A 27,036-nucleotide genomic window follows, 5' to 3' on the forward strand; every position below is an offset into this window, starting at 1 on the left:
AATGAGGCTGATCTATTTTTCATCTTGTTACACTCTAATATAAAGATTATTCATCCTTCAATAACTAACCAAGAAGTATTTTCTTCTTTTAATGCTCAAGGAAACCATGTGTTCCTTGAATGTTTGATTAAAACTCACCTGTAAAAACCACCTGGCGAAGGGACAGGTCTTTGATAACTTTTAATTCCTTCCATGGTAATTGGTCTATTCAGGTTTTCTTCTTCAGTCAATTTTGATAATTTATATTTGCCTATAAAAATGATCCATTCCATCAAGATGTTCAATTTATTAGCACAGAGTAAGCCCAGAATTAAATTCTCAGCACATTCTTATAATCTCATTTGGATTTCTAAATGTGAATTTTTTTATTACACTTGGCAGAAGTTTATTATCTTTTTAAGGAACCAGCTTATGGGTCTGTCAGTTCTACTAGTTTTAATCCACTCATTTTTGTAGTTACCTACTTCCTTTCTCTTTCATTAGCGTTCTGGTTCTTTTGATGTCCATATTCTAGCCTACCTGATTGAATACCTAGGTCATTTATTTCTAATTTATTTACTAAATTGTTTATTTTTTGTGTGCAGCTTTGGCCTCATCCTATGATTAACAGTTTACAAATGGATTTTATGTTCCCATTTTAAGGGCTGGGGATGAGGCTCAGTGGTAGAGCATTGCCTGGCACATGTGAGGCCCTGAGTTAGATCTTCAGCTCCAGGGGTCTAGGGGGCACCCTAAAAGTAAACTTCCATTTTAACCCAAGAATTTATAATAGCCCCCCACTCAAATGGAGCTTTATTTAACAAAGTTGTTGTTAATGACTAGTATTATACTAAATTGCTATTAAATAACTGAAAATCCAAAAGGTATATTTTAGGAAAACTGGTACTGATTCTACTTTGACATTTAACCTAAAGATATAGAGTACAGCAAAGATAAATTCTTCAGCAAGGTTGTACGTATGCATATTTCATGAATCTTGATTTTTTTTTCTTTTTTTTTTTTTTTTTGAGATAGGGTTTTGCTATGTAGAGCAGGCTGGCCTTGAACTTGGGGCAGTCCTCCTGCCTCAGCCTCCCAAGTGTGCCACCATGCCCAGCTATAAATCTTGATTTTTTTCCCCAAAAACTTTTACATATGTACACTGAGATATTTTACACACTGCATCTATTCAAAGAAAAAACTTAACATTCAGCTTAATAAAGTAAAACTGACTAAATTGTAGCCTTAAGCTTATAAAAGCAGTATTTGATTAGCTAGGAATAGAACCAGCAGTGGTAATCCAAACAGACTTCGTGTAACTGAAGGCCCCACCCAATCTTCTGCCTTTTATTTCCTAAGAGGTCACCCTCACAATTCAGTGAGAAGACAAGGGTACCTTAGTGACTTGACAGTTGTATTAACTTAAAAATGTACAAAGCAAAGAAAGTGTAAGATAAGATCTTGGTTAGGCATCTCCCACAGTCTGAGGGCTAGGCTAATGGCTGGGTATGAGGACAAATGCCACCTTGCCTCCCAGCCCGGCACACTGGATCAGACGGCTACCTGATCCGGTCACTGGTCCCACTGTAGCCCCATCGGCTCTCCACCTGCTGGAACCTGTTGATGCAGCACTCCTTGCCCCGCAGGCAGCACCGTGGACGGTCAATGTACTCCACTCGGGGCTTGGGGTTGACAGTGAAGTGAAGAAAGAGGTTCACCACTTCACGGTCTGACAAGATGCCAGACTGAGCAGGACCTGCAGAACACAACTATAAACCTCAGTGAAAGCAATCTGAGTTCAAACTACTTCACTTAATCAGATAAACTCAAATCTGGAAGATGTAAAAATAGGGAGAGGGCCAGGGATTTTAGTTCAGTGGTTCTGGTGCCTGCCTCACAAGCACAAGGTCCCAAGTTCAATCCCCGGTACCAAAAAAAAAACAAAAAAAAACAAAACAGAGAAATCTTGCCATAATGTCAGTATATATGTGGTTTCAATAAATCAATTTGAGGTTATCCTAAAAGAATACAAGTGGTAAAATCATTAATTAGACAAAGCTTAGATAATACCCCGAGTTATAGGAACCTCTCTGGATCTTTCTATCAATTGACCCCCTGAGTGTTTGGCGGGAGAGGAGCCACCCCTATGGTGGGACTACTCACAAGGGTGGCCAGAGCTCTCCTCCTAATACCTTCTATGGTTCAGGCAATGGGATATCTTTAGAGACGGTAACAGTATTTTCTTTCAGGGTTACAGAAGTTAGCAGATCAGAAGGCTGTGTATACTGTATATGCTTTCTTCCCATTCAGTGTTCCAGAAGAGAAAAACAAAAATACCTTAAATTTACCCATGCTATTTCTCATAAAAGGCACCAGTAGACCCCTTTAAGGCTAATAAAAGCAACCAAAGTGAACACTAAAATGTGTTCACACTAGAAATGTGGTTTAGAAAGCTTTAAAAAAATTTTAAATTAGATTAAAAATTTAAATATTACAAAATCTATCAGCCTGTTTAATATGGCCCAAGGTTCATTGTTTACTATCTGTGGATAAGGAAAGATTATAAAGGACAACTCTAACCACAAACTAAAAATCTGTATTTTAGAAAAAAAAAAATTAAAAACCCCCCGAAACTGAAATGACGTAAGATCATAAGAGAGATGACGTTGAAAACTCATCTTTCTCAGAATGATAAGGACTAAGATAAAAGAATGAAAATGTTTATAAGGTGATTAATGTGTGTGATAAAAAGGGAAGACCAACACGCAGGACCACCCAGTGGTCCTGAAGAAATGAAAATAATTCAAGCCTTTAGTGAGAGAAAATGTCCTCTATATTGGAGAAGTCTTCAATCCATGAAAAACATATTATTTACCCGAAGAAAGTAAACAATCCAACTCCAGTCCACAGAGGGGTGAATCAAAATAAAGACTTCCAGAAGGTGTGACATGTGAAAAGGGTCCACCTGGCACATCATAAGCAAACCACTCAAAACCAGAGGTAATATGAAATCTTAAAAGCACAAAAGAATACACTGCTTCTAAAAAAGCAAAAATTACTAATCAGGAGGCTCAGATGTGACGAGTACTCAATAAATAATCCAGCTTCTTTTCTTTCTGGCTCAAGGAGACTATTAAAATAGTTTTAAATAAGCCAGGCATGGTGGCACACATCTGTAATCCTAGCCCTTCAAGAGACCGAGGCAGGAGGATCATTTTGAGTTTGAGGCCAGCCTGGCTGACATACTGAGTTCAAGGCCAGCTTGGACCATGTAGAGATCCTGTCTTAAAAAACACAAACGACAGGGCCAGGGATTTAGCTCAGTGGTTCCACCACCTGCCTCAGCAAGCACAAGGTCCCGAGTTTGATCCCTAGTACAAAAAAAGATTAAAAAACCCCACAAATGACAAGAAGAAGAAAAGCAGACTTTAGTGAAGTTACAGTCTTACCTGCTGCAAACTCTTCAATTGTCATCAGTGGGAAGCGGATTAAAGAAAGTGCTTTTCCTAAAACTTTCTGTTTATTTCCAAAAGTCACTGGCAGCTGTTGTCTCTGACATTCTGCTTCTGCCCAGCGTACAACAGCTCCAAAAAGTCGACTTTCTCGAATGCTAAGTGTGTCTCTTTCTAGAACTGCACAGAGTGTATCTGTAGATATGATAAAAATAGATCAAATTAGGCATATTTTGTTCTTTGACAGATTAATATTGATAAATGTGCTTATATTAAATATTCAAATCTCAATAAAAATGTTAGATACTTTATAGTGTATACTTTAAAATACTAAATAACTAAAAGAATTAAAACTCCAAAGTGTTCTTTAAAAAAAAAATTAATGTAGAATTAAGATTCATTTCTTACCATATATGCAAGCATAAAAAATTCCCTTGTATTTTCATGCTACTTATTAAACAAACTGAAACATCCACAATAAGATCAGTAATAGCCCACAAGAAAGGTTTACTGCATAAATTTATAAAGTCTACAGATTATAATTCATCCATTTGTTCAGCAAATATTTATTCTTAAGCACCCATATGTGCCAGGTTCTATTCTAGGCACTGAATATCATTGAACAAATAGTAAAAAAGCTTTGCCCTCATGGAACTCACATCCTAATGCAGTGAAACAGACTGATTAAACACAGGTAAATTATAGTATGTTAGATGATGCACTTACATAAAGTATCAGGCTGGGGGAGTGGGAAGTGCAACCTGAACTGCTTCAGAAAGTGGGAAGAATGATGAGGTAAGTGTGTTCATCAAAGAGAGGGGGTGCATTTTGAGGGGGATTAATGGCAATGTGAATCTCACTGTTACAAATATTAACCACTCACTGTATTTTTTTTTTAACCACATCATGTGTTCTGAAAGAAGACTCAATGTGATTTCTTTTTTTTTCTTTTTTGGTACCTGGGATTGAACTTGGGACCTTGCGCTTTTGAGGCAGGTGGTGGAACGACTGAGCTAAATCCCCAGACCTCAAAGTGATTTCTAAAGAGATTGGATGTAGGGTGTGAGAGGAGTCAAAAGAGGACAAAAGAGAGAGAACAGTGGCAAGTAAGCAATGGAGAAAGGCAGTGGCATTAACTGAGATGGAATGACTACAGGAGCAATCAGTGTGTTTGGATGGAGAAGGATGTGAAGTATAATTTGGAACATACATTTGAAACGTTACAACATCTAGTATAAATGTCACAGCTGCACCTCAGGTCCTTATTCTGACTCTCTTCCTCCTCTCATCATGGGCAAAATTAACTAAGCTCAGTCACCTTAAGCAACAATAGCTAAGAAGCAGTAAGTTCAGAAGAAAAAGAAGCTGCACAGGGCAACACAACAACAAGAAATGATAAACTGTAGCCTATCAGGCACAAAGAGGAAATAAGTGAAAAGCAAAACTAAGTACTAACAAGCACAGAAGTCCAGAGTCTTACACAAAAAGATTTTAAAAAACAGTATTCAGAGCCCCTATGCTTCACTCTACAGTTGAGTTCAATAACTGATACTTATAATAATGATCATTAATAACCACAAGAGGGCCGGGGATTTAGCTCAGTGGTTCTGGCGCCTACATCGCAAGTGCAAGGACCCAACAGTTCAATCCCCGGTACCAAAAAATAAAATAAAATAAAATAACCACAAGAATCCTAAATTTTATTCATATATATGGTTTAACAAAGGCAGGTAAAACAAAATGATTTAGATATTTTTCTCAAATAGTTAAATAATATTTTGGTTTTAAAAAAGTATGATTCTAGATGCATGAGAAAATTATCTACATAGAACCTTATTCTCTAAAGAACTTAAGATAAAATAAGCACAGGTATAAAATATGTGATATTGACATTAAAGAATACACCAGTTATATACAGCATAAATCAATCAAAATATTAAATATGATTAAATTATCCAGAAACAAATATCAAAGAAAATTCTATCAAATACTTCACTGCAACGGTCTATATACATCTGTACTGAAAGCTAAGTATTTGCTGAATAACAAAGATAGCTAACATTCACTGGGTGTAGTGGGACACACTTGTAATCCCAGCCTTCGGGGAGGCTAAGGCAGACGGATGGCAAGTCTGAGTCCAGCCTGGACAACTTAGTGAGACCCTATCTCAAAATAGAAAATAGAAAAGGACTGGGGATATAGCTCAGTGCAAAGGCCCTGGGTTCAATCCTCAATACAAAAAAAAAAAAATCAGTTCCTAGAACACAATAAGGGTTCAACAATGTTAAAAATAAATTGGTTAAACTTAATTTTTAAAAATCAAACTTCTCAGGATGGGGATTTAGCTCAGTGGTGCTGCAGCCTACCTCGCAAGTACAAGGTCCTGAGTTCGATCCCTGGTACCAAAAAAACAAAAAAAATCAAACTTCCCTTTCTTCTGCTGTTGCTGACTAGATGGGTACAAATCAAGGCTTTATGAAGCTTTTTCATAGTTAAATTAAATGAAAACCAATATAATGTACCTCAATCCTTGCTGGATTAAGAATATACAATAATCATGATATTTAATCATTCAATAGAAAAATGGAAGACTTTTCATTTACATGTTTCTACTTTGTTTGCTAATACCTTGAGTAAAGATAAATATATACTGGGCCGGGGATTTAGCTCAGCAGTTTCGCTGCTTGTTGCGCAAGCGCAAGGACCAGAGTTCGCTCCCCGGTACCAAAAAAAAAAGATAAATATATACTAAACTTAAATTTCTTACATATGCATGTGTGCGGTATACCAACTGTCCTCAAAATAATGTGAATTCATTTTGTTATACCAATGTGATAAATTATCCTCTTCTTTTACCAAAAAACTGAAAGAAACATCATCTCTCTTTCTATCCAAATCTTAGAGGAGGGGCGGAGATTTAGCTCAGTGGTTTCACAGCCTGCTGCTGCGCAAGTGCAAGGACCCAAGTTCGATCCCCAATACCAAAAAAAAAACAAAAACAAAACAAAACTGGCCTGTCAAATCCTAGGGGGAAAAAATCTGAAAATCTAAGACAGTTACAGAAGAGCTCCTGAAGCCAACTCCCTCTTTCTTTCAGCTCCTAGACATCTCTGCAATTCCTAATTTTATCAGGTGTATTTAAGGCAAAATAGCCTATGGGGTGGAAATAGGTAGAGAGACACATAGGTCTTCTATTCGCAGATGTGTTAAAATAAGAAATTATAGCTGAGAGACTCACAACACAAAACACAACAGACTGTGTTTCATAAACATAACACAATGCTGGATTGCAATTAAGTAACTGTTAGTCAATTCAAATCAATAATTATAGGGTCTCTTTAACCCGTGCAAAGTACCTACATTTCAAGATTCCTGGGCTCCAATGGCATGAATAATGTAACAGCTGTTTATAAAACAATTTGCAGGTCTAAGTCATGCAGATGCAAGCAGTATTCTTTCACATGAGAGTAGATAAAGAACAAAAGAAGCACTTGATAGCCCCCTAAAGGAAGGGAATTAGGATTAGCAATGCTTTATGAATCACCCTGGCAGTGCTCCCCGGGGCTCTCAACCACCCAGTAACTTAGTAAACACCACCAGCAGAGGCTGAGAGGAACCCAGGGAGTCCCTGCCCTTCAGCTTAACACAAGCAGCAAAGAAATCTCAAAGGCACCATGCAATCCGCAGGCAAACTCCCAAAGGGATATTATATGATTACAACAGAGGAATACACTAAGTGTCATGGAAGAGAGCGAGGTTGTCAGCTCTCAAGGAATGAGTCACCACAGTGGTATAATTCAAGATAAGACATTGTTCTAAAATGGCCATCTGGGCCAAATGAGCAAGAACTATAAAAGTGGGATGGCAAGGCAGCATTCCAGCAGCCAGTCAATCTGCTCGTCAACAAATATTAACTGAACATGTATTCTGTTCTGCTGCTTTCAGGGCTAGGGATACAGTAGTTAAATAAGACAAATGACCTGCCTTCAAGGAATATAGAGTCTAGATGGGGAAAAACAGACAATCAGTGTAAAAACAAAGACAAATACCCAGATGAGACTTTCAGAGAGCAGTACACATTATGAGGAAAATAAATCAGAGTAATGGAACAAGGATTGTTTGGTGTCTACTGTAAGTAGGTCGGAGGCAGCCTGTCTCAGGTCTTGTTTAACCTGTGACCTAAATGACTAAAAAGTTGGAAGCCATACCAACAAAGTCTCAAATTTGAGATGAGTGATTAGAAACAGGATTCCAACCAGAAGGAAAAGCAAATACAAAGGCCTGAAATATAATAATCTTGCCTAGTGCATATGGCATGTGAATTAGGGCATGTGAATGAGGCAGAAGACAAAGTCAGATAAAGGTAGTGACTGCTAGCTGTTTACCAAAATTCTGTATTCTCTTCTTCCTGGGATGTGACTAGTATGCACTGCCTAGCTTCCCCCAAAGTTAGATGGGATCTTGCAAGTGAATTCTGGACAATGAAATAGAGGCCAAAATAAAGATGCTATTTCGAGACCAAGGCTTTTAATATGTAGGCGTTTTCCCTGCCCACTTTCTCCCATCTGTCAAGAACATACAAGCAATACTCAGGCCCCAGGGAATGGCAAAGCCACAAGAGAGAGCTGCCTGCTAATTATGACACTTTCTTGGACTGTTAGCTGAGTATTATATAAACGTACTTTTATGTCTGAGGCAGTGTGCACTTTGGGCTCTATCTGATACCACAGCCAAGCCAAGCTGAACCTGCCCTGACTAATATTAGGCCTGATCACAGAGGGCCTGGTGAGCTTTGTAAAGAGTTTAAATTTTATTCTAATTGCAGTGGAAGCAAGAAAGTGATCCAAGCTGATTTTTTTATTTCTACAGATCGCCTTAACTGCTGTATAGAGAATGGACTGTGTGGGGAGCAAAAGTGGATGGAAGGCAAGACACAGGAGACCGCAGAGTTCTCCAGGTGAGAGCAAACAGAGGTAAGAAATGGTCAGACCTCGGATCTACTCTGAAAGCTGACATGCACACCACTGATAAGACTATGTGGGTGGAAAAGAGAAAAATTGATAGTAACTTCTGAGTTTTTAGCAATCAGGTTCGTGGTGGTACCAAGACTGAAAAAAAGGCTGAAAGGAACAGCAGAGATCTAACAAAGACTGAAGGGAACAGATGGTTCTTTTAACTGTTTTGTTTCAGATGCCTGCAAAATCTCCAAATAAAAATGTCAAATAATTGGATATATGAGCTTAGAGCCCAGGAGATAGGGATTCAACATTCATATTTTGGGTTCATCAACACAAAGATAATATTTAAAGCCATGGACCTGGGTTTGGCTCTCTCTACTCCACCCCACAGGCCACCCCGCAGGCTATCATCAGACTTCTTCCCGTGCTCCCACTGGCCTCAAATGCCCTCACCCTTTACAATCCAAATGCTATCCATTAAGGCTCAGATTCGAATTTCCTGTGTCAAGACTTTCCCAACACTATCCCAACTTGAGGTAAACTCCCCAGTTTCTGGACTTGCAGAATTATTTTCTACATATCTAATTTAGAAAAGGCAAAAATCACATTTTGCTCTATGACATCTCTTCTATTAGTAAAAATTTTAATTTTCACAAATTTGTTCCTTGATTCTCTAATTAGGTGTTTCAAATCATGTTTTACTCTTCTTTAAATTTCCTATAGGACCCTAATATAAGGTCATGTATATAGTGAACATTTTGAGTTGACATCTTTTAAAAAGCAACAAGGGCCAGGCGTGGTGGTACATGCCTGTAATCTCTGCATTCTGGGGGGCTGAGGCAGGAAGAGCACAAATTTCAGCTTAGTCCTGCCACCTTAACAACTTACCAAGACCATGTCAAAATAAAAAAATGAAATAAAAAGGGTTAGGGGATAAAGTTCAGGTTGACAGCCCTAGGTTCAATCCCAGTTAATATAAACAAAACAGTTAATATAAATAAACAAAAGCAATGAAATAGGACTTTTAGGAATATTTTCCCCAAAACGAATGAAAGCAAAACTACTGAAAAGGTAGGTGTTACGGTTTATATTTAGATGCCCTCCCCCAAAGCCTCATGTGGTCAAAGGCGTCTTTGGGGGAGATGACTGGATCATGGGGGTGTGATACTCATCACTAGATTAGTTCACTGAGTTTATGGCTAGGTGTGATGTTGGGAGGTGAAGCCTGGTGGAAAAGGTGGGTCACTGTGGGCATGGCCTAGAAAAACATATCTCCTTCCTCCTCCTTTGAGCCCTCACTGCCTCCTACCTGCCACACCATGAGCTGTTCCTCCTCTGTCATGCCCCTCTGCCACCGTACCATGGAGCCAGACGAATATGGCTGAAACCTCTACAAACTGTGACCCAAAATAAAGCTTTCCTCCTTTAAGTTGTTTCTGTCAGGTACTGTGTTTCAGCAATGAGAAAGGAACTAAGACAGCAGACTTCAATCATTTGGAAAAACTACTAATTTAAATACAACTTGTACTCCAAAAAGGCCAACAAGTTACTCATTTTTGTACTTAAAATGTAAAAATTCAGTTCATGGGGCACTCACCGATATCAATATCAGTAAACCCTTCTGCGCTGATTGCATCCACGGTGCTTTTGTCAATTGTGTCTAGACAGAGACTTGCAAGCTGAGGTTCATCAAATAATCGTGCCTAAACATATAAAAAAATCATTGTTTTACTTTATTTCACCTTCAGGCTGTATACAGATTGACAGTGTAAACAGTTGCAGTTGCTAATTATGTAAAAACATCTACTTGTATGTGTATCAATATACTGCTCATTTTCTTATACATCGTTTAGTGTGATCCTTAGCAAACCCTCTAGATTAGATAGGCAGATACTTTTATAACATTTCCAGATACAGAAATAGAGATTCAGAGATGTTTGCTAACTTGCCTAAGATCATCTAACTAGGTATGTTTTAAACTCTAGTATTTAAATCTTAACTCTCACGATCTTCACTAACCTACAATATCAATTGCCAAGTTTACCAGCGCAAACAGATCAGGTTTTTTGAGGTTTTTTTTAAACATTTACTGTTTTGATTGGGAAGACAGAGACTACAAGAATTTTAGAGCATCAAAGCTCTGGAAACTTTTGTAAAAACTAGGTCCAAGGAGCCGGGGATTTAGCTCAGTGGTTCTGCTGCCTGCCCCGCAAGCACAAGGACCCCGAGTTCGATCCCCAATACCAAAACAAACAAACAAACAAAAAACTAGGTCTAACAACACAAAAACAAGTAAATAAATTCATATGCTGGAATATTATATAAAGATGACAATGAATGATTTACAACTACATACAATATGGATGAATCCTACAGCGTTAATCATGAAGAAGACATAGTATACAAGAAGCAAGAGTAGATACAATGCATGATTTCCTGCCAAGCTAATTTAGGCTTTAGAAGTCAAGCTTATAATATGTGTTTTATCAATATCCACAGTATAACACAAAAAAGGAAGTTTAAAAGCAGGGGGAGTGGGGCCAGGGATTTAGCTCAGTGGTTTCACCGCCTGCTGCGCAAGCACAAGGATCTATGTTCAATCCCCGGTACCAAAAAAAAAAAAAAAAAAAAGCAGGGGGAGTGGAAGTCAAACTCAAAAGAAAAGCTGAGGAAAGGTATGGCAATAGGCATGCCAATCACCAAACTCACTCTGGCCCAGGTCAGCTGTTTCCATCAATAGCATAGATAAACACTGAGTGCACAGAGGTACTCGTGTGGGCTCTGCAAAATTCTGCTCAGAATACTGCCAATTAATTGACTATGTAAGTGGCAGCCATTATTTAGCACGACTGATGGTGGTTCATTTAACTTTCAAGTAAAATTCATTTTAAAGGATTCAGTAATTCAGACATTAATGAACAATGATAAGCATCTCTAAATAGTTATGCTTTATGAGAAAAGAGAGCATTAAATATACTGGCTTTATAGTAAAATTTAAAAATTCAATATATAGATATTTTAAATCAGAACAAGTTTTTAAAAGACAATATATCAAAAAATGCTAGGGGCTGGAGATTTAGTTCAGTGGTTCTGCCACTTGCCTCACAAGTGCAAGGACCCGAGTTCGACCCTCAGTACCCCCAAAAAACAAAAACAAAAACAAAAAACTATTCTTGGATTATACACTGGGCCTCTTTATATTACTTTGTCCAACAGTTAAGTTTAGTCATAAATTTAAAAATAGTATTAATAGAATATTAACTCTTTCATGTAATTTTCCCTTAAAACTTGCAAGGATAGGAAAAAGAAAAAAAGAAAAAAGAAAAGGAAACCCATTACCCAGATTTACGTATCTAAACACTACCTATCTAGCATTTTGCCTCATAAGTTTTCTCTCCCTCCCCACACACACACACACACACACACACACACACACACACACACACTTTTTTAAAAACATGAATACAATATTAACTAATTTTCTGGCTGAATTCCAACTTTGTCATTTGACCCAATTTTTTAAAGAATATTTTTGCTTCTAGTATAGGATTCTATGTACGATCACACTTCGTGCCTTTTCCTCTTTCTTTCTTTTTGGTGGTACTTGGCAATGAATCCAGAGCTTTCACACTTAGCTACCTCCCCAGACCTTTTAACATTTTTTATTTTGAGACAGGGTTTTGCTAAGTCATTAAATTGCCCAGGTTGAGCTCAAACTTTCAGTCTCCTTGCCTCAGCCTCCTGGGGTGCTGGGATTACAGGTGTGCAACACTATGTCTTGCTAGTTTATGCATTTTTAAAGGAACATAGTACATTTTTATAAAGTCAAGAGTCCACTGTCAGCAGACATTTTAACTGGCATAACTCAACTTTATTTTTGGTTGATGTTCATATAAAATTTAAGTTTTCAATCTAGAAAACATAATTTTTCTAAAACATTTTATTCAGAGTAGCAACTGTCAGCCAGTCCTTGGGTTAAACAGGCAGTACCATGTCCTATGGAATCTACTGCTGCTATGTCAGAGTGAAATAAGTTTTCTCAAAATTTTGCCATTATTTCTGATAATACTTCACAAAAAGCATTTTTCTCTTGGGCCGGGGATTTAGCTCAGTGGTTTTGCCACCTGCTGCGCAAGCGCAAGGACCCGAGTTTGATCCCCGGTACCAAAAAAAAGCATTTTTCTCACTATAAACCATGATGGTACAGTACACTGGCTTTTGTGTGTTGGTTTTTTTTTTTTTTGGTACCGGGGATTGAACTCGGGACCTTGCGCTTTCGAAGCAGGGGCCGGAACCACTGAGCTAAATCCCCAGCCCTACACTGGCTTTTGTTTTAGGGTGAAGCTACCCTGGGCCTTTCAAGTAAATGAACATGCTCAGTTCAAATAGCTCACTTGGCAGGAACAAGAAGTTAACATGACCCCACGAGTAAAAATGCTGATGTAGGGGCCGGGAATTTAGCTCAGTGGTTCCACCGCCTGCCTTGCAAGCATAAGGTCCCGAGTTTGATCCCCTGTACCCCCCCCCCCAAAAAAACCCAGCTGACGTCATATTGGGTTCTCAGGCCATCAAGACACTAGAACACGGCTTTTCTTATCACAATGACACTTATTAAATAACCTTTGGTACTTGAAGTGTGGTCCACAAATACTGGTGTCATCTAAAAGCCAAAAGAAATGTAGAACTTCAGGCCCCACCCTAGACTTATTAAACCAGAATCTGCATTTTAATTAACAAAGTTCAGTTGGATTTCTGAATTGTGTAATTTAAAATATAAAAGTAATCAGTGATCCACTCTACATATATTAAAACCCCATGAACAATAAATTTTATGAATATCAATTTCCTAGATTTTTTTTTTTTTTTTAAAGACAGGGTCTCACTGTGTACTTCAGGCTGGCCTTGAACTCACTATGTAGTCCAGGCTGGTATCCAACTTGCAGCAATCCTGCTTCAGCCTCCTGACAACTTACTAGATTTTTATCAAAAATTGTGTTAATGAACAAATGAGGGAGATAGTAGTTAATAGTTACATGGCTGTGGTCAAGTTATTTCACTTCTCTGTGCCCCAACACTTGATGGTGATATAAGAAAACCTATACTTCATAAAGTTATTTTAAGGACAAAGTGAACTGATGCATACAAAAAGCCAAGAAAGCTGCTATTATGGTGTAAAGATGGAGTGTCCTTTGACCTGGGATTTAGCTCAGTGGTTTCACCACTCAGGCGCAAGGACCCGAGTTTGATCCCCGGTACCCCCCCCCCCCCCCCGCGCAAAAAAAGATGGAAATGTCCTCCCAAGTCTCAGCACTGAAGCTTTGATGCCCAATGCAGCGATGTTTGGAGATGGGGCACAGACATGAATAGTCATGAGGATGCTCACCACATCAATGGATTAACCCACAGATGAGTTCACAGCTGAATGGGCCATCAGAGGTTGGGAACTGGATGAAGTAGGTTACTTGGGGTGTGTCTTAAAAGGATGGCAAACCTATGGCACATGAGTTATATTTCTTTTAAGACAAAAGATGTTAATGTATGAGTTATTTTTTCTAAACTAAAGTCTTAGTATTCAGGTTTAATTGCAGTGTTGGCACTTTGGGATAAATAAGTGGGTTTTGGGTTGCAGTTTGGGCACTCAGTCTCTAAAAGTCTTGTCCAGGGCCCCTCCTTTCTTTCTCCTGGGCTTTTTCCCTTTCTCTCTGCTTCCTGGCTGACCTGAGGTGAACAACTTTCCTCTGCCACAATGTTTTCGCCTTGCCACAGGCCTAAAAACAATGCAGCCAGCCAACTATGGAATAAAACCTCTGAACCCATGAGCCAAAATAAACCTTTCCTCCTTTAAGTTACTTATGGCAGGTATTTTGTCACAATCATGAAAAACTGACCAATACAGGTGCTGGCACACAACCACTGCCCAATACATTTTGCTGTTATTATTAGCTGAGTATCTGACATACATGGAGCTCTGTAATTATGTCTAAGAAGCAGTGACATCAGCATGTTCTTTCTTCTACAACTATAAACACTTAATGACAGAAGATTTTTTTAGTGTATCAAGTATTTTCTACATGACAGAATGAACACTGAGATGGAAACATGAACTTTGGGCCCTGGCTTTACCTGTTATAAGAGTTTGGATAAGGAGTTACTAGCCCAGTTAGCCCAGGTTTTAATTTTTCTATTTGTAAAATGAGAATTTAGCTAGGAGTCATCAGTGATTATTACTAGTACTTATTAAAATTCAACTTGCTTGGGCTGGGGATGTAGCTCAGTGGTTTTGCCGCCTGCTGTGCAAGCACAAGGACCCGAGTTCGATCCCTGGTACCAAAAAAAAAAAAAAAATTCAACTTGCTTGCAATGGAGTCTCATTATTGCCCAGGCTGTTCTTCAACTTCTGGGCTCAAGTCATTCTCCCACCCCAGCCTTCTGAGGATTACAGCTATGTGCTACAATAAGGTTAGGACTGCATTAACTCCGAATCTTAAAAAGCAATTCATATAACAGCAATACAACATTGTCTAAAAAGAGAAACACTTTTATACCTAAAGAAAGAAGCTCAGATTAAAGGGGTTTAACAATTGCTAAACAATAAATGTTAAGGACTGGTTAGTGGTTCCACAGGTATGTTCAGTTTATTAAAACTCATCAGACTACACACTTAAATATATGCACTTTGCTGTATGGAGGTCATGCTTAGTGAAAACTGAGTAAAATTTTTGAAAGAGTATTTTAGAAAAGCCTAAAATTCTAACTTTTCCAGGAATGCAGCACACTTCCAGATTTAGGTACAAATAGAGTCAATATTAGAACTTTCCTGGAATTTAAATATTCAATCTTTATTTCACATCCAGCAAAAGCTGAGAACAAAGATATCCAGGAAATTTCATGGTATTATACTTCCAATCATAGCAGGAACAACAATGGCTCCTAATCCCAGCTCCAGTCCTAAGTAGCTATCTAACCTTGAGTTACAACACCTCTCTTCATATAAGACTTCAGCTTCCTCACTCTAAAATTTTATGACTCTGATATAGTCCCCTGAATGTATTGTAAAAATAACTATATTTTAATAATGCAGAATTAATTCTTCAGGAAATATCAAATATTCACATATACTCAGTCTTTAAGCTACAATGATACATAACTATATTTACTCACCTGAGTAAGTAACATAAAGGCATTATCTGCCCTGAGATGTTTGGTAAGAAATTCCACACAATGTGCTTCCAAGGCTGGGACAGCATATTTCTTAGCAGTATACAGAGTGGTCATGACTGTTTCTGGGCCAATTTGAACTTCATCTGAATACAGAAATCTAGAAAACAAATGGGAAATTTGCAGAGATGATCAGCCCTGTTTTAGATAAGCAATTCACCAGAGCTAACCTTCTGAGGAATTATTTTAAAAGATAATGAGCAAACTGGAAAATAATCTGGAACTTGCATCTGATTTTGCATCCTATGGGGCATTTGTACATATATCGTCTCATTTTATTCTTACAGAACCTGAGAAGTAGGCATTGTCTCCATGTACAGAGGAAACAAGTTAAGTGAAGATTATGAAACAAATACATGTCCCTGAGCCAAGTCTTCAGAGTTCTTTTTAGCACCTCATAACTGTTTAGGGTAACAGTGGTTCACTACTCTGCCCTTCATCAAAAGATTTTCATGTAAGTAAATCTACAGTTAGCCAAGGTCACACGTCTAAATGTTAAAAAAACTCATTTATCTCCTGATAGTAGTGCCTTCTTATTCTGGGCATTTTCAACCTTTTATTGTTATCCCAGAATTAGCATAATGGCCAGCCTGAACTACATAGTGAGACTGTTTCAAAAAAAAACAAAACACAAAAATACACACGTTAAAAAAAATACTGGGTGAAGAGACTTGCTTGGGCTTGAGCCTGCTCTATCACTTGTCAGCTATGAGACCTTAGGCAAACTGTTAGCACTGTGTGCATCTCTAAAAAGATGAGAATAATAGTACAGTACCTCCCCCACAACAATGTGGTGATAATTTACAACACAGAAAGCATTTTGAATAACACCTGGCAAAGAATTAGCCTCAATAAATGTTAGCTACTTAATTGTATATAGTATTTTTATTGCTATTTTTTTGTTTTGGAAGCTTTACACTTTTATTCCTATTTTTGTCCCCAGCAATCAAGTTTACATTTCAAAAAATTTGCTTCTTTCTTGATTATGTGGGACTGCATAACCTTTGTTCCTTTTCTCCAGCCCCATTGCGATTAAATGTGAGTTAATGGATAAAGATGCTTGTTAGTTTTGGGACACTAGATAAAAATCTGTAACAGACCTAAAGTCCCAAAGTAAACTACTCATCTCCTTGTTTGCCTGGAACTGATGTTCTGGGCACCACAATTTTTAGAACAAGCTGCAAATTGCTGACCATCAATACATGACAGTCGACCACTAACCTTTGTCCCCTTTTCTTTAATTCTATATGTTAACTTCCCCCCTCAACCCCCTAAAAAACAGCCTCGGACTCTGAGCCAGCTGCCTCTCTAAGCTATTTTGCTTTGGGAGTGCCGTCTGGCCAGACTAATAAAGGTCTGTTTTACTTTCCAACTTGTCCGGTGTGTTCCTTCCCGGGGGTTCTTTGCTGCAGTCAGCTCCTTGGAGCGTTTGGTAAGGCTCTTGGTCTTACAATCTGGAGGCACCGCTGGGATCCCTGGGTGTGCTTCACTACAGTCAGCTCCTCGGAGAGTTTGGTAAGGCCCCTCGTCTTACATTTATGCCCTTTTTTCTCTGTAGCATCACGTTTTAGTTTTATGGATTTAAAAATCTTCACAAGGCTCCAAGATGATATTTTTAAAAGTTTTAAAGTCCTCTTCTGTTTCTCTGAATTACCTGCTTCATTGAGGATCAGCTGTTATGTTTCTTTGTCATTCGTGTTTTGCTTTTCAATACATGTCAAGTGATTCATGTCTCCAAGTTCAGTATTCTATTCTGTCTCTAGCTAAAACCATCTCCAAAGTGAGAAAGGTGCCTTGGGAGCTCTAAGGATGCAGGAAGTCTGTTGACTGGCACCTTGTCTGAGTAGGAAGCTGGTCCTGAGGTCAAGGACCCCACAGTGAAATCATAAAGAGAGCTTTACCCTGGGAGCCAAAGTCCTATCAGCAATTTCATTTATCTCCAGGAGTCTGATTTACAAAGCATCCTGTCAGCTGTCACCAGCAGCTGGTTGGGGGGGGATGGTCTACAAGCAGGATTTCAGTTGATTTCCGAGTTTGAACACTACTTTCTCATTTCCACCCTCTTCCCTCTGAACAACCAGTCTAGACTTTGTTGGGGTTCTGCCAGGATTCTGGGCTCCAGATTCATCCATCAGGATGCTGCCAACTGCTTTCTCTTTTGCCTACCCTGTTGCCCTTCCAAGCCATGTCTTTTTCATTTCTTTTTTTTTTTTGGTACCGGGGATCGAACTCGGATCCTTGCGCTTGCACAGCAGGCAGCGAAACCAGTAAGCTAAATCCCAGGCTCTCTTTTTCATTTCTATGACATTCTTTCATATTTCTTAATAGTCATTTTAACTGAGAGAGTGAGAAAGCTAACAGTGTACTCAATTCCATTCTTGAATTAGAAACCTATGAAGGTTTTGTTTTATGGATTAGGCAGAAGTCTTTATACCCGACCTAGGTTGGTTTGGTTTTTTTTAACCCCTCTAAGCAAAAATTGCTAGATAAAAATTTTCTTAAAATTTTTTAATTGCTAGAGTTCTAAAAAATAGCAGAAATAGGGGCATTTGTCACCATTTGCCTTCATATTTGAATACATTCAAACTTATGGAGGCAAGGGCCTCAAACTAAGTACAAGGTTCCCCCTCTAGCATGAGGTTCTATGAGAATCTATCTGTATCTGGGGGCTCTGGCGGAGGGAAGAGCTGGAAAAGCTTCCCAGGGGAACTTCTAATAAGATCTGAAAGATTACAAAGTGGATGGAAAGAACATTCTAGGAACAAGAAAGAAGCATGTTTTTAGATTACTCTGTATAAGACCCTCCCGTTCAAATTGTTTTTATTAAATTATACTTTTGGTAATACACTTGTTTATATAAAGGAATACTTTTAAGAAACCTGTATTTTTAAAGACAGATTAAAAATCCTGTTCATTATAGTAATGCCTTATTTATGATGGGACTCAATAAGAGTTTTGGCTTTTTACTGGCCTAATTATGAGACGGAGTACTACATCTTCTAAAACAGTTGGTTTTTAATCTTACAAACACTGTGAATTATAACTAATAACCAAGTTTCTTTTTGCACTGCCATTAAGACAATTAAAAGGAAGGACACAGCTTATCCATATCATATGTTTTGTATTAATTAGCTTCACTCTTGGGTCCATTTTACCTCTTACCTTTGTGTTTCTTGTAAGATACTTTAAATTATTTTTCAAGCAGTGCAAATGAAAAGTAAACTCTGGACTATAAACAATAAGAAAGAGCTGCTTCTTCTATTTTTTTCTCCCAATCGCTTCTCAGCCTTTTGGCTAAGATCAAGTGTATTTTTTTCTCCCATGTCTATAGTAACCAGGCCCAGTGTGAGCACATATTTAAGTGTTAATAAATACACATGAACTGACTAGATCATTCAGTATAGGTTTCTATGTAACACTGATTTGGAAATTATTTTCATTTGTAACAAAAAAAATTATTTAGGGCCAGGGATTTAGCTCAGTGGTTCCACCGCCTGCCTCAAGCGTAAGGACCAGAGTTTGATCCCCGGTACCAAAACCAAAACAAACAAACAAAAAAATTATTTAAAACCCAAGATTCATCTTGGTTCATATTTTATTTACTTTCTCAATATTTTATTGAATTACAAGAATTTCTTTAATAAAAAGACAACTACACAAACCAAGATTTGCAAAATATAATTAAAACTTAAGCATTATATTACCACAATTCTTTGTATTTGAAAGTGACTGGGTAAGCTCTCACATACAACCTTTATGGATAAGAGCACAAGAAAATGATATGTCATCAAACCATTCCTGTTCTCTCCCCAAAGGTGGTTTTCGAAAAAGAGAAAATTCAGGTTACATTTAATCTAATTAATTTTTTTTTTTTGAACCAGGGATCGAACTCGGGTCCTTGTGCTTGTGCAGCAGTCGGGGAAGCCACTGAGCTAAATCCCCGGCCCTCTAATTTTTTAAAGGTTAGGGTGTAGAGAGCCATTCTACATAAATTTGGGGGGGAAATCATTTCATAACTAAAGTATGACTATAACTGTCTAAGGCCCAATGTTGCCTTGCCCTCAAGCTGGCTATGGCATGTGGAAACAGAACTCCATTTTGCCTCCAGTCACAGCTGAGGTCTCAAGGGTCCCAAGAAGCTGAGGCGCTCAAGGGCAAGATTATATCAACTTGAAGACATCCTGGTTCTTTGAGAATCAAGAAGTAATACAAAAAGAGAAAGGTTTTACCGGGAGAGGGACAAATTCCTTATCAGTTTAACTCATCCCACCTACTGACTGGGAATACTCTCCTTTCAGTCCTCCTTAGCATGAGATTTGAACTGGCCAAGGATCACTGCTGTCCCCTAGGTCACCCCCTAAGTCACCCAATACTCCCTCCATTATTGTGTGCACCCAATAAATGATGGCTAGCTTGGAGAGTCCTTGTCTTTGCCCACTCTGAGGCACTGACCTCCTGGCCCCCCATGTACTCTGAAATTAAGAAAGTCTCTGTTGTCTTTTTTTTCTTTAGCCTTCACCGTCCCCCTTTCTAAGCAGTCAGAGGATTGATCGGCCTCTGACACTAAGGTGAAAGTTTGATTTTACATTAGAAAAAACACAAGATCATGTATGAGGATCTTTGACTCCAGGTTCAATTCCCAGCACCACACACAAAAAAACTGAGGAACTATATAGTATATTATCAGGCATTGTGATGGGTACCAGACAAACATATGGCCATAAAAAAAAAACTTAAGCAAAGCTTGATAAGGAAATGATGAAAAAGCAATGTCTTAATGATAACAGAAATATCCATTAAACATTATTATATAATAACTGATTTCTTCAGATGCCCCCAAGAAGTCATGCCTTCCAGAATATGCGCTGTTGTACAGATTTGTTCCCTAAGGAATCTGAGATGGCTCGGTGTGACTCCCTTCAACCAAGAGAACACAGAACGTGGTGCTGCAACACTGCCAGTCTGGAGCCGACACATGAAGGGGGCCTGGCAGCCCCTGCCTGTGTGCTCTCAAGAACCACTGGCCAAAAGATTGAGACCAGCTGGAGAAGGCCCATAGAGAGAATATGAGCCTACAAGGAAAGGGGAAAGAAAACACTCAGCCACCCTGGATCTGAGTCTAACCTCCAGATGACTCCAGCCCCAAATATCTGGTACAACTGCATGAGAAACCAGAAAGAGGACAAATAAATCACCTAGGTGAGCCTAGTCAACCCACACAACAGTGAAAGATAGATAACGGAGCCCTTGTTTAAGCCACTACGAGTTAGGGTGGCTTGTTCAACGGCAACAGATAACCAAAACATGCCAGGAGAGATTAGATGAGCCAATGCACAATTCTGCCTGTGGGTAGAATTAAGTGATGCTTTATAAAAGAGGCAAAGCCTGAAGATTATCTCAAGTGTAGTAATTAACTGTGGAGATCTTCTAGACAGAAATACAGTGATGGAAATAAGGAGGCCTTTGAAGGCAGCCATTTAAACAAAAGGCCATTTGGACTGGGACCAGAGTGGATGGGGGGGAAGGGAAGAAACAGATCAAATTGCAAAACTCTCCAGCACCTGTAATGTGTTTAAACTTTACCCTGAAGGCAAAAAGTCATTAAAAGATTCAGGGAAATTATGTGTATTTGAATAACTGCTAATGGCATGAGGAGAGTTGAGTCTACTGACAATAATCTGGCTGAAGAAAGACCGGGGCGGGGGCGGGGGCGGGGCGGGGGGGACGGGACCGGGACAGGGAGACCACAATCCTCGGGAATGGTCCAAAAGAATGAGAAATCTGTAGAACAGAATGAAACCAAACTATAACTTGAGGCCAAGACCGTAAGTCACTTCTCAGTTGACCACAGAATCATGAACAAGAATACATTAGTGTCTTTTTAAATCCTCAGTCCTGGGACTCTTTTTTTATAGCATTATGATAAAAGCTGCCCGACAAAGGGGATACTATTGTGCCTGCCTCAAAGGAATGTTCTAGAATTTAAATGACTTCACATAAGGTTCTCAGAAACAATAATTAGCACACAGTGAGCACTCGTTAAATGAAGACCTTTTTATTACTGACAAGTCCATCTGCATGGATACTAGACATTTTTTTGTGAAAGTCCAAGGAGATACTAGGGTCTGGAGGGGAGTTGAGTCCTGAACAGTGTGAGAGCATGGAATGCCATGCATTGGGGGAAAACAGAAGCAGCAGCAAGGATACTGTGCTGAGAAATAGCTACTCCATGGCCCCCTCCAGCCACCTCTCCATTTCTCTGCTTCCCTTCGCAACAAAACCCCTAAGAGCATGTTTGTAATAGCAGTCTCCAGTTTATCTCCCATTTTCTCCCCAATTTACTTCTATCAGCTGAAATTATTCTTGATAGTTATCAATGGCTTCCATCTCATCAAAACTAATAATCAACTCACTATCATTTTACCCAACTCTCAACAGCATGTAACAGTTGCCCACTTTCCAAGGTTGACATAAGTTTCTAACCCCTATTTTTTCAAACATTTTCTTCGCCTTAATCTTGAGGATATCATACTCCTTGCTTTCTCTCCTAATTGTACAGACAGCTGCCCAGTTCATTTTCTGCTCTCTTCGTCAGCTACATCTCCACACAATGGAAGATCACAGGGCTCATCCTTGTACTTCTTTGCGATGCACCCTCTGTCCTCTAGGTAATCTCATTTGACCTAATTGTTTAAATATCATTCATTCTTAACTTTCAAATTTACATTCCACCAGAGCTCTTCCCTAAACCCTAGATTCCTATCTGTCTAATCTATATTTCTATTTCAATGTCTTGGAAGCCCTCTTTGTTCCTCCTTTAAAATATATCTAGAATTTGACCACTTTTCACCACATTTGTTGCTACCTCACCACATAACTCACCATCATCTCTTGCCTGGACTAGTGCGAAAAGCCTCTTAATTCATATCCCTGCTTCCTATTTTCCTCCCCCTAGAGTCTAATCTCCAAACAGCTGCCAGAATCACTTATATAAAATATAAATAAGATCACTCCCCTCTTCAAAGCCCTCTACGTGATTTCCCTCACATACCAGATGAGACTCAAAGCTCTTCCCGGCCTCTTTTTGATCTCATCTCTGCTCAAGTCATACTGGCTTACTCTTGCAGTTTCTCCAGGAGAAACTTACGACCTAAAACATGCTTTTTCTTGCTTTAGAATGCTCTTTCCCTCATGCCTTGGTTTTTCTTCTAAACATTTATCACTATGTGATAGTATATTACACCCAAGTTTTACCTCACTAGAGCATGCACTTTGTTACCACAGAGAATTTTTCTTGTTCGTTCCTGTACCCCAAACACCAAACACAGAGATTGGTACACAGCATTTGTCAAACAACTGAACAGCATCACTTTAAAGGTCAGGCGGTTCCAAGTGAGCAGCTTCTCAAACCTAAATTCAAAAACCATTAAGTAATATTAACTAATTCAAGTTGTAAACACAATAAAAGTATGCCCCAGCTACTCTCCTTTTCCAACTCAGCAAGTAATCTATTAAACATCTTTTTGTCCCACAGTATTAGTTAAGTACAGCATCTATATTTCACAGCCAGCCAATCCCTAAGTTTAAAAATCAGTCTGCATATCAATTTCAGAATAGAACAATGACCAGAACATGAAGGTATAATATACTAAAAAGAGAAAATGAGAAATCAAATTGCACTGTGCTACATTTCAAGCACTCTAGAATTAAGTTCTATTAAGGGGAAAGGACTAACTTCAGTGAGAATATGAAATACATATTTTTCCTCTACATTCTATCTGGCAATCTCAGTATTTTTTTTTCAAAGAGAAAGATACCTAGCAGTATTTTTAGATCAGTGGTTCTCAGATTTAGCCAATGTAAGTATCACTCTGAGAGAGCATTAAAAAATGCTTTCAAGGTCTCACCTCGCAATTTGATACAGTAATGAAAGAAATGGGACCTACACACATGACGAGCACCGCTGTAAATCACAATGCCACTGGCCCACAGATCATTTCTAATCTTGAAAATCTAAGGAGCTACACCCAATCTTCCCAGTCAACCTCCAACTAAAAACCAAAATGACCTATTTCCTAGCTTCTGAGCTGTTTTTTCCCTCCCTATAAAGACAACTAAATTGAATTACAGAAAATATAAGGCACACAAAAAAGAAGCAAAAACAGGCCCCCCACCATCTTACCACACTAAGAGCCCTTGGGTCAGCATTCCGGTGTTTCCTTCTATCCTTGTCTCTAAGTATACAATGCTTATTCAGTTTCATTTCGCAGTTGGCATGGTGTACATAATTCCCAATGCTATTTGCCAGAAACATTTTCCATATCATTACTTGGTCTTCATTTAAGTATCATATTTAGTGACAGCATTATTTTCCATCAAGTGGACCTACTGTTTATCTCACCTTTTCCTACATACGGAGCTGCCTTCTTCATAAATACAAGTAATGCTGCCATAAATGTTTTTGTTCGGAACACTTTTTCTTCAATACTAGATTGCTTCCTAATCCAGAGCACCAAACTATTTTCCAAAAGAGAAAATTTTTGTCAGAAAATGCCCCCCAGGTGTTATCTTTAAAATTATTTGTTGGTCGATCCCCGGCACCGGGAAAAAATTTTTTTGTTGGGTTAGAAGGGGGAAAATACCTCCTTGTTTTAATTTCACTTCCTTATTTACTGAGGTTAAACATTCTTTATATTTTTTTGTTCTTAATAACGCATCCTGTGGCATTTATTTCCAGTTGTGTTAACTTCGTACTTAACTTCCTTCTGTTCTTCCTAATTGAGCTGTGAGCCTGATCTGCCTGCTTGTGCTTCACCGTTACTACTCTGAAAACAACACATTCTTTTCGGCGGCCAAACCTTCCGAGTAGAATGAAACACATATGGTCTCCAAGGAGTTGGCTGTTGACTCTGGACAAATTACTCGACTGCGAAGGGCCTCGGTCCTGTTTGTAAAAGTCAGTAGTGCCACACTATTGCTCCCTTCCGCTTCGGCCAATCAGATGTCAATCAGTTATCCTCAAACAACCAAGACGCAAATTCTCTAGCCCAGGCGGGCGTCAGCCTCGAGCCCACCGGACCCCTAACGCGTTCACACAGACAGGCGGAGCCAAGCCAAGCCGCACCGCTCAGTCTGGGCGGTTGCTTTCTTTTCCCTGACACCTCCGCGCACCCTGCACCGGTCCCGCAGGACGCCCGGCACCGCCGCGGGCGCGGCCCGGGTCCCCACCTGAGCAGCGCCAGGAAGGCGGCGGGCTCCACGTCCGGCAGCTCGATCTCGGCCGACGTGGTGGCCATGCCGCCGTTGAACATGGCGTCGAAGACAGCGCTGCCGGCCGCCAGCACGAAGCGGTGCGCGGGGATGCGCTGCGGTCCGCCCGCCGCGCCGCGGCCCTTGCCCAGCACGAAGCGCACGTCGCTCAGCAGTTCCGAGTTGAAGAGAAAGGCGAAGCGCTCCTTCAGGGACGCCTTGGTCGCCTGCCAGTTGTACAGCGGCTCGCGCTGCAGAGGTGGCGGCGGCGGCGATACGGGCGGCCCGGGCTCCGCTTCGCTCCCCGGCGCCGGCTCCCCAGCCGCGGTCGGCCCGAGAGGGGAGGCCATCGCTGTGCTTCGGGATGCAGCCTGTATCGAACGCTACGGCCCGCCCGCTGCCGCCATCGCCGGCCGCAGCGGCGCCGCCCCCCACCTTCCGGGAGAGCGCTTCCGGCGGACGCGCGTGCCCGCGGCTCTTCCTTCCAGGCCCCGCGCGCCCCCGAGTCCTTCCACCTCTGGGAGGAGGGCGCGTCCCCGCCGGACAGCTGTGCTGGGGCGCGCAGCCGATGGAGGCGGCCCTGGAGCGGCTTGGTGCTGCTGAGAAAGCCAGGATTTAAAGAGCTGGAAACTCATACTTTGTCAGATGTGATGGCACAAGTCTAGAATCTCAGCATTCCGGCAGGCTGACACGGGAGAATCACTAAGTTCGAGCCCAGACTGGACAATTTAGCAATAAAGCGAGACCCTGTCTCAAAAAATACAAAAAAAGGGGTGGAGCTGTATCTTGGTGTGAAAGCTCTGGGTTTAATAATCCCCAGTACCACAAAACAAAAACCATCCTTGACATCAGCGAAGTGATCTGTTTGAACAGTTAGCATCCAGACTCTAAACATTTCTTCTACAACGTTGTCAAGAGAAAATTTAAATTATGAGAAATTATGTTGAGAAAGAGAACAACAGAATCTCTTCTATCAGGTAAGACTGCAAAACAATTGTGATTTATGTGATGAGGAAGATAGAAGATGAAGACGTTTATCAGAGAACTGCAATCAGTGAAAAAGAGTCAAATGGAGATTCTTGACCTGAGAAGTACCATAAAAATTAATGACTTGACCGGGGATTTAGCTGAGTGGTTTCGCCGCCTGCTGCGCAAGCGCAAGGACCCGAGTTCGATCCCTGGTACCAAAAAAAAAAAAAGACTAAATAATTTGTGCTTAATAGCAAATTGGACACAGCAGTACAGAGGATTAATGTAGGAAGACAAATCTAAATGTTCAAACAGAAACATAGACCAAAAAAGGATAGAAAACAGATAAAAACAAATGATTTAAACTGGGCGTGGTGTCACACGCATATAATCCCAGCTCTCGGGAGGCTGAGGCAGGAGTATCGTCTTGAGTTCAAGGCCACCCTGAACTACAAAGCCAGACCCTGTCTAAAAACAACAATAACAACAACAAAATAGATCATAGACCTAAATGTAAGAGCTAAAATTATAATACGTGTACTTACATTTGAATATAACATAAAATAAAAATGGTATCATATTACCCATAGTTTTCTAAAACTTGCTTTGTCCCCACTTAATATTTTGTGGAAATTGTTCTATGCCAAGGAGTTCTGGAGTGAAATGTTTTCACATGTTGAAAGATTAGATGCTAAATAAACTATTGAGAATTTAGATGAAGTTTCAGTTCACATTCTGAAGTTATCTTAACTATAATGTCAAAATCTAATAGCTTAAAACAATCAACCAGTCTCATACTGTATATGAATATAAAATGAAAATCTCACAGTAACAGCAGGTAAAATTTAGCACTAATTAAAGGTGTAATTAACTACAACTAAGTAAAATTTATTAATTTAAAGATAGTTCAATAAAAAGAAATTATACTGAGAATTATAATCTCAAATGTAGACAGCTTGACCCAGGAACAAAAAAGACATTTCCATATATTCTTTAACAAAGCAGTTTCTCTCTTGGGCATTTAGCCTATTCAAATATATTCACATAATAGATGACTGTAGTGGTGCTTGCCTGTAATCCCAGCACTCTGGGAGGGTGAGGCAGGAGGACTGGGAGTTTGAACTCAGCCTGGAATTTAGCAACTTAGAGAGATCCTGTCTCAAAAAATTTAAAAAAAAGGTCTGGAGATGTAGTTCTGGGTTTAATTCCCA

At 39.6% G+C, this 27,036-nt stretch overlaps 1 protein-coding gene across 2 annotated transcripts in view; it reads right to left on the reverse strand.

Moving 5' to 3' along the window:
- Btbd1 (BTB domain containing 1) overlaps positions 1-25,302 on the reverse strand; it is a 36,663-nt gene extending 11,361 nt beyond the window's left edge. The window contains exons 1-5 of one of the 2 annotated variants that reach the window (XM_004852868.4): positions 24,836-25,302; positions 15,551-15,707; positions 9,987-10,092; positions 3,429-3,626; positions 1,543-1,735 (exon numbers count right to left, since the gene is read on the reverse strand). In XM_004852868.4, coding sequence (XP_004852925.1) covers positions 1,543-1,735; positions 3,429-3,626; positions 9,987-10,092; positions 15,551-15,707; positions 24,836-25,206 — 1,025 coding nt within the window. In that variant the 5' untranslated portion in view covers positions 25,207-25,302. The remainder of the gene's footprint in view (positions 1-1,542; positions 1,736-3,428; positions 3,627-9,986; positions 10,093-15,550; positions 15,708-24,835) is intronic. The other variant, XM_004852869.4, reaches the window with a different exon arrangement.
- Between the last annotated feature and the right edge of the window lie 1,734 nt (positions 25,303-27,036).

The sequence above is a fragment of the Heterocephalus glaber genome, unplaced genomic scaffold (genome assembly GCF_053883595.1).
Source record: "Heterocephalus glaber isolate CG9 unplaced genomic scaffold, H.glaber_assembly_v1.0 deba00001531, whole genome shotgun sequence".
Taxonomy (NCBI): domain Eukaryota; kingdom Metazoa; phylum Chordata; class Mammalia; order Rodentia; family Bathyergidae; genus Heterocephalus; species Heterocephalus glaber.